This window comes from Ursus arctos, unplaced genomic scaffold, assembly GCF_023065955.2.
Source record: "Ursus arctos isolate Adak ecotype North America unplaced genomic scaffold, UrsArc2.0 scaffold_7, whole genome shotgun sequence".
Lineage (NCBI taxonomy): Eukaryota > Metazoa > Chordata > Mammalia > Carnivora > Ursidae > Ursus > Ursus arctos.
Window position 1 is genome coordinate 51,577,623 of NW_026623089.1, and position 12,852 is coordinate 51,590,474.

The 12,852-nt window shown below is 35.9% G+C and overlaps 1 protein-coding gene across 6 annotated transcripts in view; it reads right to left on the reverse strand.

Moving 5' to 3' along the window:
• Nucleotides 1-12,852, reverse strand: part of FAM149B1 (family with sequence similarity 149 member B1) — a 77,662-nt gene that overhangs the window by 28,985 nt on the left and 35,825 nt on the right. For all 6 annotated transcript variants that reach the window (XM_057308790.1, XM_026504446.4, XM_026504447.4 and 3 more), the window contains one exon: nt 9,754-9,941. In XM_057308790.1, coding sequence (XP_057164773.1) covers nt 9,754-9,941 — 188 coding nt within the window. The remainder of the gene's footprint in view (nt 1-9,753; nt 9,942-12,852) is intronic.

Here is a 12,852-nt window from a genome sequence, read left to right on the forward strand (position 1 = left end):
TATCCAGCAAGGCTATCATTCAGAATAGAGGAGAGAGAAAGTTTCCCAGACAAACAATAACTGAAGGAGTTTGTGACCAAACTGCCCCGCAAGAAATATTAAAGGGGACTCTGTGAGTAGAAAGGAGAGACCAAAAGTGACAGTATAAAGGCAGGAAAAACAAAAGCAGTAAACATGAATAGTTCTGTAAAATCAGTCAAGAAACTCACAAAAAGGATATAAAATATAATAACATATATCTAAAATGTGGGGAGGAGAGGAGAAAAAGAAAGGGTTCAAACCTAAATGATCATCAGCTTAATATAGACTGTTATGCAGAAAAGGTTATATACAAAACTGATGGTAACCATATATCAAAAGCCACTAATAAACTTGCAAAGAATAAAGAGAAAAAAATCCAAGTATATCACTAAGGAAAATCAGCAAAACATGAAAGAGAGAAAGACAAGAAAAGATCAGAGAAAAGTTCCAGAAATGATCACAAAACAAGTAACAAAATGTCAATAAATACATAACTATTAATTACCTTGAATGTAAACGGACTAAACACTCCAATCAAAAGACACAGGATGTCATTGGATAAAAAGCAAGACCCATTCATATACTACCTACAAGATACTAATTTTAGACCATAAAGACAAATGCAGATTGAAAGTGAGGGGATAGAAAAACATTTATCATGTAAATGGGTTTCAAAAGACAGCTGGAGTAGCAATATTTATATTGGACAAACTAGACTTTAAAACAAAAACTGTAACAAGAGACAAGAGCACTATGTAATAAAGGGGACAATACAACAAGATCTAAAAATTGTAAATATTTATGCATCCAACATCAGAGCACCTAAATACATAAAACAATTACAAACATAAAGGAACTAATCAATAATACAACAATAGTAGGGGACTTTAACTTATGTCAATGGACAGATCATCTAAACAGAAAATCAAGAAGGAAACAATGGCTTTGAATGACACACTGGAACAGATGGACTTAACAGATATATTCAAAACATTCCCTTCTTAAACAGCAGAATACACATTTTTTAAAAGTGCACATGGAACATTCTCCAGAATAGATATGTGATCTACTAGGCTACAAAACAGGCTTCAACAAATACAAGAAGATTGAAATCATACCATGCACCTTTTCTGACCACAACATTATGTAACAAGTCAAACACAAGAAAGACTTTGGAAAGACCACAAATACATGGAGGTTAGATAATAAGCTACTAAATAATAAACATTAGAGCAGAGATAAGTGACATAGAAACTAAAAAACAAAACAAAACAAAAAACCCAGTAGAACAGATCAATAAAACCAGGAGGTCGTTCTTTGAAAAAATTAATAAAATAGTTAAACCTCTACCTAGATGTATCAAGAAGAAAAGAGAAAGGACCCAAATAAAATCACAAATGAGAGAAGAAATAACAACCAACACCACAGAAATACAAACAATTATAAGAGAATATTATGAATATGCCAACAAGTTGGATAACCTAGTAGAATGGATAAATTTCAAAAAACATGCAACCTACCAAGACTGAATCATGATTAAACAGAAAATCTGAACACACCAGTTACTAGTGAAGGAGACTGAATGAGTTTTAAAAAAAAAGAAAAGAAAACTTTCCAACAAACAAAAATTCGGGACCAGGTGGCTTCACTGCTCAATTATAACAAATATTCAAAGAAGGATTAATACCAATCCATACTCTTCCAAAAAAATGAAGAGGAAAGAACTCTTCTAAACTCTTTTTTTTTTAATGAGGCCAAAACCAAAGATGCCACAAGAAAAGTACAGGCCAATATCCCTGATGAACATAGATGCAAAAATCCTCAACGAAACATTAGCACACCAAATTCAACAATACATTAAAAGGATAATACATCAAAAAAATTTAAAAAGGATGATACATCATGATTAAGTGGTATTAATCCAGGAATTCAAGGATGGTTCAACATCCATCAAGCAGTCAATGTGATACACTACCTTAACAAAATGAAGACTATCATATGATAATCTCCAGATGCAGAAAAAGCATTTGACAAAATTCAACACTTTCAACAAAAGTGGGCATAGAGAGAATGTACCTCAACATAATGAAGTATATATATGACAAGCCCACAGAGAACATCATGCTCAACAGTGAAAAGCTGAAAGCTTCCTCTAAGATCAGAAACAAGACAAGGATGTTCACTTTCACCACTTGTATTCGACATAGTATTGGAAGTCCTACCCAAAGCAGTTAGGCAAGAAAAAGAAACAAAAGGCATCCAAATTGGGAAAGAAGAAAGAAAACTCTATTTGCAGATGACATATATAGAAGCCCAAAGATTCTATCAAAAACTGTTAGAACTAATAAATGAATTTGGTAAAGTTGTAGGATACAAAATCAATACACAAGAATCTGTTGCATTTTTATACACTAATAATGGACTATCAGAAGGAGAAATTAAGAAAAAAGAAATTAAAAAAAATCCCACTTATAATTGCATCAAAAAGAATAAAATAACTAGGAATAAATTTAACCAAGGAGGTAAAAGACCTGTATAGTGAGACCTGTATAATGACATTAATGAAAGAAACTGAAGAAGACACAAATAAATGGAAAGATACTCTCTGCTCATAGATTAGAAGAATAAATACTGTTAAAATGTCCATACTATCCCCCCCAAATACAGATTCAATGTGATTCCTACCAAATTTCCAATGGCTTTTTTCACAGAAATGGGACAAACAATCCTAAAATTTGCACGAAACCATAAAAGACCCTAAATAGCCAAACAATCTTGAGAAAGAACAAAGCTGGAGACGTCTTGCTCCCATATTTCAAACATAGCTACAGCATATAGCATATACATAGCTATAGCAACTAAAATAGTATGGTATTGGCATGAAAATAGACACATGGATCAACAGAACAGAATGGAGAACTTAGAAATAAATCCATGCATGTATGTTCAATTAATTCACAACATACACACAAGGGGGAAAGGACAGTCTCTTCAGTAAATAGTTTTTGGAAAATTGGACCAGTATCTTACACCATAATACACAAAAGCCAATTTAAAATAGATTAAACACTTGAACATAAGACCTGAAACCACAAAACTCCTAGAAAAAAAATATGAGGTAAACTTCTTGACATAGGTCTTGGCCATGATTTTTTGAATCTGATGCCAAAAGCAAAACCAAGGAAAGCAAAATAAAACATCAAACTAAAAAGCTTCTGCATAGCAAAAAGAAAAATCAACAAAATGAAAAAGCAACCTATTGCATGGGAGAAAATATTTGCAAAAATCATCTATCTGATAAGGGGCTAATATCCAAAATATATGAAAATATATACATAGCCAAAAAAATCCAATTTAAAAATGGGCAGAAGATCTGAATAGACATTTTCCCAAAGAGGAAATACAGATAGCCAACAAGTACACCAAAAGATGCTCTACCTCATTAATCATAAGAGAAATGCGAATCAAAATCACAATGAGGTATCACCTCATACCAGTCAGAATGGCTATTATCAAAAAGTCTAGGAATAACAAGGGTTGGCAAGGAGGTGGAGAAAGGGAATCCTTGTGCACTGTTCACGGGAATGTAAATTGGTGTAGCCACTATGGGAAAAAGTATGGATGTTCTTCAAAAAATTAAAAATATAGGGGCTCCTGGATGGCTTAGTTGGTTAAGTGTTCGCCTTTGGCTCAGGTCATGATCCCAGGGTCCTGGGATTGAGCCCTGTGTTGGGCTCCTTGCTCGAGAGGAACCTGCTTCTTCCTCTCCTCCCAGCTCAGTGCTCACTTGCTCTCTCTAATAAATAAATAAATAAATAAATAAATAAATAAATAAATAAATAAATAAAGTCTTTTAAAAAATTAAAAATAGGGGCACCTGGGTGGCTCAGTTGGTTAAGCATCTGCCTTCAGCTCGGGTCATGATCCCAGGGTCCTGGGATTGAGCCCCACACTGGGCTAGTGGGGAGCCTGCTTCTTCCTCTGCCCCTCACCCTCCCTCTGCTTGTGCTTTCTCTCTCTCTCTCTCTCGCTTGCTCTTAAATAAAATCTTTAAAAAAAATAAAGTGTTTTTAAAAATTTAAAATAGAGCTACCACATGATCCAACAATTCCACCTCGGAGTATTTATCTGAAGAAAATAAAAACACTAACTTGAAAAGATATATGTCCATGTTCACTGCAGAATTCATTTACAACACCCAAGATATGGAAACAACCTTAGTGTCCATCAGTAGATGAATGGTTAAAAAAAAATCGTGGTGTATATATACAATGGAATATTCTTCAGTCATAAAAGAGAATGAAATCATTCCATTTGTGACCTTGAGGGCATTATGCTAAGTGAAGTAAATCAGAGAAAGAAAAATACCATATGATCTTTCTTGTAGATGAAATCTAATAACAAATAAAATAAAGCTCATAGATAAAAGATAAGTGGTTGCTAGAGGCAGGGAGTGGGGAATTGGAGAAATGGGTGAACATTTTTTGGTTTTTTGTTTTTGTTTTTAGAATAAATAAATATATTGAATTAAAATTTTTTTCATATCTATAAAAAAAGAATTAACCATTAACAGACATTTACATACAGAATGAAAGTTTTAAAAAATGTTTTTAATGAGATAACATAAAATTCACCATTTTTAACCATTTTACAGTATACAGTTAATTGGTTTTTAGTATATTCACAATGTTGTGCAACCAGCACCACTATCTAATTTCGGAAAATATCTATGACTCCAAAGAAATACCACGTACCTCTCAATTCCCTCCTTCCTCTATCCCTTGGCAACCACTAACTACCTTCTTTCTCTATGGATGTGCCTGTTCTGGACATTTCATCCAAATGAAATCATACAATGTATGGCTGTATGTGTCTGGCTTCTTTCACTTAGCATAATATTTTCAAGGTTCATCCATGCTGAAACATGCAGGATTACTTTATTTTATGAACAAATAATATTACATTGCATCGTATATTACTTAGCCTGCTATAACAAAATACCACAGACTGGATGGCTTAAATATCAGAAATTTATTTTCTTACAGTTCTGGAGTCTAGAAGTCCAAGATCAAGGTGCTATCTGGCTTGTAGGCAGCTGTGTCCTTGCATGACCTCTTTTCTGTGCATGCACAGAAAGGGAGCTCTGATGTGTCTTCCTCTTCTTATAAGGATACCAACTCTATACGATTAGGGCCCCACCCTTATGACTTCATTTAACCTTAATTACCTCCCTAAAAGTCCCATTTCCAGTCACCTTGGAGTTTATGGCTTCAACATATAAATTCTGAGGACATGATTCAGTCCATAACAGTTGGATATACCGAATTTTGTTTCTCCATTCAAGCTGATGGACATTTGGGTTTCTACTTTTTTATTTTTTATTTTTTTATAATAATATTTTTTTATTATATTGTGTTAGTCACCATACAGTACATCCCTGGTTTTTGATGTACAGTTCGATGATTCATTAGTTGTGTATAACACCCAGGGCACCATGCAATACGTGCCCTCCTTACTACCCATCACCAGCCTATCCCATTCCCCCACCCCTCTCCCCTCTGAAGCCCTCAGTTTGTTTCTCAGAGTCCATAGTCTCTCATGCTTCATTCCCCCTTCTGATTACCCCCCCTTTCTTTATGCCTTTCTTCTCCTACTGATCTTCCTAGTTCTTATGTTCCATAGATGAGAGAAACTATATGATAATTGTTTTTCTCTGCTTGACTTATTTCACTTAGCATTATCTCCTCCAGTGCCGTCCATGTTGCAGCAAATGTTGAGAAATCGTTTTTTTTTGATAGCTGAGTAATATTCCATTGTATATGTGACAAATATTTTATTTTTAAGTAATCTCTATGCCCAATATGGGGCTCGAACTCACAACACTGAGATCAGGGGTCACATGCTCCACCAACTGAGCCAGCCAGGCACCCCCGATTCTACTTTTTGACCATTCCAAATAATGCTGTTGTGAACATTCATGCACAGGCTTTTGTGTGGATATGGTTTCAGTTCTCTTGGTTATAAACCTTTGAATGGAATTGCTGGGTCATAGGGTAATTTTATGTTTAACTTTTTGAGGAACTACCAAACCATTTATACAGTGGCTGCACCACTTTACCTTCCCACCAGCAATGTATGAGGTTTCCAATTTCTCCACACCCTTACCAGTACTTGTTATTGTCATTTTTTTTTTAACATAGACATCCTAATGGGTATGAAGTGGTATTTCATTGTGATTTTGGTTTTGGCTTATATTTCCCAAAAGAATATGATGTTGAACATCTTTTCATATGCTTATTGGCCGTACGTAATCTTTGGAGAAATATCTATTCAAGTTGTTTGCCCATTTTTAAATTGGGCTGTTTGTCCTTTTGTTGTTGAATTGTACTTTATATATTGTGAATGCTAGATTCTTATCAGGTGTATGATTCACACTTATATTCTCCCATTCTGTAGGTTGTCTTCACTTTTTTGATAACACCCTTTGATACATATTTTTTTTTATTTTGATAAAATCCAGTGTATCAATTTTTCTGTTGTTATTTATGGTCTTGGTGTCATTAAGAATCCACTGCCAAATCCAAGCTCATTAAGATTTACTCCTATGTTTTCTTCTAAGAGTTCTATAGTTTCAGTTCTTAAATGTATGTTTGTGATCCATTTTGAGTTGATATTTTATATGTGTTGTGAAATAAGGTTCCAAATTCATTCTTTTCCATGTGGCTATCCAGTTGTTTAAACATTTGTTGAAGAGACTATTCTTCTCCCATTCAATAGTCTTGGCACCCTTGTTGAAAATCAATTGGCCACAGATGTGTGGGTTTATTTCTGGACTCTTGATCCTATTCTGTTGATCTGTATATCACTTCTTATGCCAGTACCATACCGTTTTAGTTAATGTAGCTCTGTATCAAGTTTTAAAATCAGGAAGTGTGAAGTCTCATATTTTGTTCTTTTTTAGTATTACTTTGCACATTCACTCAACCTGTAAATCTATTTGGGAAATATTGCCATCTTAACAATAGTAAGTCTTCCAATCCATAAACACAGGATGACTTTCCAATTCTTTAGGTCTTCTCTATTTTCTTACAATAATGTTTTGTAGTTTTCAGTGTAAAATCTTACCCTTGGTTAAGTTTTATCCTAAGTATTTTGTTCTTTTTGATGCTATTATAAATGAATTGTTTCCTTAATTTCATTTTTGATGATTCATTGATAGAGTCTAGAAGAATTTTGAGAAGTACGATAGAGAAAGCAAAAATTGCCTCGAACAGACTTAGTAGAAATCTGGATTTGAAGGATGCTGTAGGAGAGGGTTTAGAAGGAAATAGGGAACATGTTATTAGAAACTGGAAGAAAGGAGGTGCTTCTTATTTAGTGGAAGAAAGCTTAGTGAAATGGTCTTCTGTGGTCAAGTGGATGGCAGGACTTTTAAGTGATGATTCTGGTTATGTAGCTGAGGAGATTTCCAAAGTGTTGAAGGTGAGGCCTGATTTTTTTTCTTGCTACTTAGAATAAAACACGAGATGAGGAAGAGAAAGTGAAGGAAAAATTATTAAATATAAATAAATCAATACTTGATGATTTTGAAAATTCTTTATCCCTAGATGGCAAAAGAGTTTAATGAAAGAAGGCTATCAGACTCTCAAAATTCTATTGGCAGGAGGCAGTCTGATAAAACTACTTAGCTGCACACATGCACTACATTTTATGAAAAAGGAAGGATGACTCAGAGGGTAAAACCAAGAGCCCAGGGCAACTGGGTGGCTTAGTCAGTTAAACATCTGCCTTCGGCTTGGGTCATGATCCTGGAGTCCCGGGATCAAGTCACGCGTCGGGCTCCCTGCTTGGCAGGGAGCCTGCTTCTCCTCCCCTCACCCTGCTGTCGTGCTCTCTCTCACTCTCTCTCTCTCTCAAATAAATAAAATCTTAAACAAACAAGAACAAAAGCCAACAGCCCAGAGGTTGGAACAGAGCTGAGAGGATTATTTCTAGGATTGGAACTCCCAGTATTTTCCCAACTGGACCTCAGAATTGTTATGAACCTTTTTTTACCTTCCATTTCTGAAGTATACCCCTTATCTGGAATGTCTGTGATCCTTTCCCTGGCCCACTATTATATGTTGGGTATGCTGGGGTAAGGTAAGTTTTCTCTAAGAGTGGAATGGCTGGATTATATAGTTAGATGTTTATATACCTGTGTATATTGCCTTTAATTTCACAGGTCCATAGATGGAAAGGAATTGTGTCCCAGTAGCTTTACTTAATGTATTACATCAGGAACTTTGTTCATATCAGGGCCTGATTTAAATGATAATATTTTGGACTTCAGAGCCAATGCTATAATAAGATGAGTTTCTTGGAAGCCTTGGGAATTGAATATATTTTGCATGCGGGAACGCATGAATCATTGGGGGCCAGTGGAAGGATTGTAATGGATAAACTCTAAAGTGGCCTGTCTGTGATTCTTACCTCTCGGTGTTCACACCTTTGTGGAATCTGCTCCCTTTGAGTGTGACTTGACCAACAGATGATGGTAAAAGTGATGAGATGTCACTCCCATGAATGTATTATGTTATATCAGCTTCTATTTTGCTAGCTGACTAGCTCTCAGTCTTTCTTGCCAGCTTTGAAGAGGAAAGCTGCTGTGACTCCTACAGCTGCAAGAAACTAGATGCTTCTAAGAACACACAAAAGGGGAAGTAGATCCTTTCCTAGTTGAGCCTCTACATGAGAACCTAGCCGTGGCCAATTACCTTGATTGCAACTTTGTAAGATCCTAAGTAGAGGACTAGCTAAGCCATTCTTGGGACTTCTGACCCACAAATCTGTGAGATAATAAATGTGTGTTGTTTGAAACTGCTAAGTTTACGATAAATTTTTTTGTGTAACACAGGAAACCAAAACAATTCTTAGAAAGCTAAATATACATTTAACCATATAATCAGACCATTCCACTCCTAGAAATTTACCTAAGAGAAAAGGAAATGTATGTTCAAAAAACTCTTAATACAGTAACTTGCAGACCAGCTTTATACATAATAGTCCCAAACTGAAGACAATCCAAATGTCCTTGAACAGGTAAATGGATAAACAGATTATGAAACAATGGAATAGTTGTTAGGAATAAATTGCTGACACACAATTACATGGAAGAATCTCAAAACGATCATGCTGAATGAAGGAAGCTGACAAAAAGTAAATACCATGATTCCATTTATATGAAACTCTACAAAATAAAAACTAAATTATAGTGACAGAAAGCACATTTGTTGTCACTTGGAGATGGTGGATCAGGCAAAGGCAGAAGGGAAGGATTACAAAAGTCATGAACTTTTGGGAGTGATGGATATGTTCATTATATTGACTGTTTTGTGGTTTCATGTTTGTATACATAGGTGAATTTACCAAATTGTACACTTTAAATATGAATGGTTTATTGTGTACCAATTATTCTTAACTGAAGCAGTTTTTAAAATGTATTTGCCACTTGCACATGTTTTTTTCTCACAAATAATTATATTCAAAGAAAATACAGTCTAGTCATCATAGAATGGGCCTTGTTACTCATCTACTCATTCTCAAGTATTTTCTCAATATTGTTAGTGTCTGTGGGAAATACAAATAAGAATCTTTTATATTAATGAAGCATATAATCTGATAAACTAGTTAGTTAGGCTTTGGAAATCATAAACAATTATTTTTTTATATTGTTTTCACAAAGATCCTTACCAGAAGCCAATCCCTCCCAATGACTACGTGTCAGCTGCTCCATACAGCTCAGAACGTTGCTCCACACGTCGTCAAACACGTAAGCAAGGACATCCTCTTTCATGCAGTAAAATGGAGCAATGGGAGGGTACCCTAATTTCTGTTTCTCTGGAGCTGCTTGTAATTTCTTTCCTTGAAACCCCTCTTCCCTGTAACAGAAGCAAATAAGACTTCATGGTTATTCTTTACTGAGTGTTCACCACTGTCCTTTGTGCTTCTTAAAGAGTGTGATTTGTGTGCCCTTCCCCACCCCTGGCCCAGCATCTGTATGTTAGCAGATGCGGTGAGTTGCCTTGTGACCTAAGGGAGTTCTCAACAGAGGAGACTGAATTTCCCTGTTTATTTCCACCTCACCCCACTACTCTACCAAAAAAAAAAAACAAGAAAAAGAAGACTGAGACTCATTAAAAGTTTTTAGCTTTAAACAGATGAACATTGTCAATTGAGCACTAAGCTATGACAAGCATACAGAAATAATCTTTCTGTTGTAATTGGATACCATTTAGGTTAATATTAATGTAACAGCTAAGGATGGACATATAACTGTGCCACATAATTACTTGAGGCAATGATTCATTAGAAAATAGTATACTTTTACTAATCCAACTAAACGTTTGGTAATTGGCTGGAAAGGAAAAGGAAGGGAGCCCAACAGCACAAGAAGCTACTCTGAGGCTCTTCTGGAGACTATGTATCTATCTGTAGGCCAGAAACCCTGAGTTAGCCAAGTCTTCTCTTCTCTGTCAGGGAGTACAAACAGCCCCAGTATTTTGGGGGCAAAACTCTAGCTGACAGGGGCGCCTGGGTGCCACAGCGGTTAAGCGTCTGCCTTAGGCTCAGGGCGTGATCCCGGCATTATGGGATCGAGCCCCACATCAGGCTCCTCCTCTGAGAGCCTGCTTCTTCCTCTCCCACTCCCCCTGCTTGTGTTCCCTCTCTCACTGGCTGTCTCTATCTCTGTCGAATAAATAAATAAAATCTTAAAAAAAAAAAAAAACTCTAGCTGACAGATGTACTTACTATGATTATAAATTAAGACAAAGCAAATTCTAGAACACTCGGGCTACGAAGAAATATTTTAAGGCCTCTACAATGAAAATTATCCCTAGGGTAGCAGAGGTCTCAAGAATTAAATGGGAAGCTGTAAGCAGGAAAGAAGGATGCTAAGATATTTATACAGGGCAACTAAAGACTTTCTCCTCTTCTCCTTTCCCCCAGGAAGAGTTGGCTGGGCATTAAGTGGGAGAGAAGGCTGATTAGTGTTAATTGTATTTAAATTTATGTTTCTTATTATAGGAGATAACACTTTCATATGATGAAAAAATTCAAATTACACAGAAGGAAATGTATGTATGTAGTGAAAAGTAAGTTTATATCTCTGTCCCCCAGTCACCATTCCCAGAAGCCAACATTACACTTTGGTCCATAGAAATAGTTACATTATACACATGCTGCACCTTGGTCTTTTACTTAACAATGCAACTGGTCCTTGATCCGTTTTAATACAGATCAATATGCCTCCTAAAAAACAGCTGCAGAATATTCCATTGGATATACCATAGCATATCTAACTGGCCAGTTACTGATCAACCAACCTTTTGTTCTTATAGTCAGTACTACATTTAATATCCTTATACGTAGTTCGTTGGCTACATGGGCATTATATCTGTAGGATACATTCCTATAAACAATTATTGAGTAAAAGGGTGCATGCATTCCAACTGGAAAGATATTGCCCACTTTCCTCTAAAGAGGAAAAATCTCCAGTGTTGAAAAAATATGCCTTTTTTTCCCATTCAAGGAATTATCAAACTTCTTTATCTTTTTCTCTGCCAGTCTGACAGATAAAATAGTATCTCATTATAGTTTTAATCTGCATCACTAACCGTGAATGAGATTGAATTTTATTTCCTTTATTTAAAATCCATTTTCTTGGGGTGCTTGGATGGCTCAGTCAATAAAGCGTCTGCCTTCAGCTCAGGTCATGATCCCAGGGTCCTGGGATTGAGCTCCTCATCAGGCTCTCTGCTCAGTGAGGAGCCTGCCTCTCCCTCTGCCCCTCCTCCCCACTCGTGCTGTCTCGCACACACTTTTTTTTTTCTCTCTCAAATAAATAAATAAAATCTTTAAAATAATAATAATAAAATCCATTTTCTTGGGGTGCCTGGGTGGCTCAGTCAGTTGAGTGTCCAACTCCTGGTTTCAGATCAGGTCATGATCTCAGGATTGTTGAATTGAACCCCATGTAGGACTCCATCCTCAGTGCAGAGTCTGCTTGTCCCTCTCCCTCTGCTCCTACCCCTGCTTGCATGCTCTCTCTCTCTCAGATAAAATCTTAAAAAAAATAAAATCCATTTTCTTTTTATGTGAACCATTCATGTTCTTTGCCTGTTTTGTCCTTGTTATTTTTCTTTTGGTGCACATATTAAGGAAATTAAGTCTTTGTGTATGTATAAACTGCAAGTATTTTGCCAGTTTGTCATTTGTCTTTTGAATTTATGAGGCTTTTATGTAGAAATTTTATTTTATGTAGTTTTTAAGAATTTCTTAAATGACTTATAGATTTTGAGCTATGGTTAGTTAGAAAGGCCTTCCCTATTCCCAAATTATTTTTTTAAAAAACAATCTTTCATATTTTATTTTCTTCTAAATTTATATGATTTCATTTGTCACATTTAAATTTTTTATATGTGTGCAATTTATTTTATGTAAAGATAAGTTAGGAACCTTATTTTTTTAGATGGTTTTTCCATGTTGCATCAAAATCATTTGCTGACATTACCATATATCCTGATTTCGTACAGGTGTTTTGGTTTATTTCTGGGCCCTTGATCTTTTCCATTAGAAACATTCTTTTTTTTTTTTTTTAATATTTTATTTCTTTATTTGACAGAGACAGCCAGCGAGAGAGGGAACACAAGCAGGAGAAGTGGGAGAGGAAGAAGCAGGCTTCCAGTGGAAGAGCCTGACGTGGGGCTCGATCGCAGGACTCTGGGATCACGCCCTGAGCCGAAGGCAGACGCTTAACCACTGCGCCACCCAGGTGCCCCCATTAGAAAC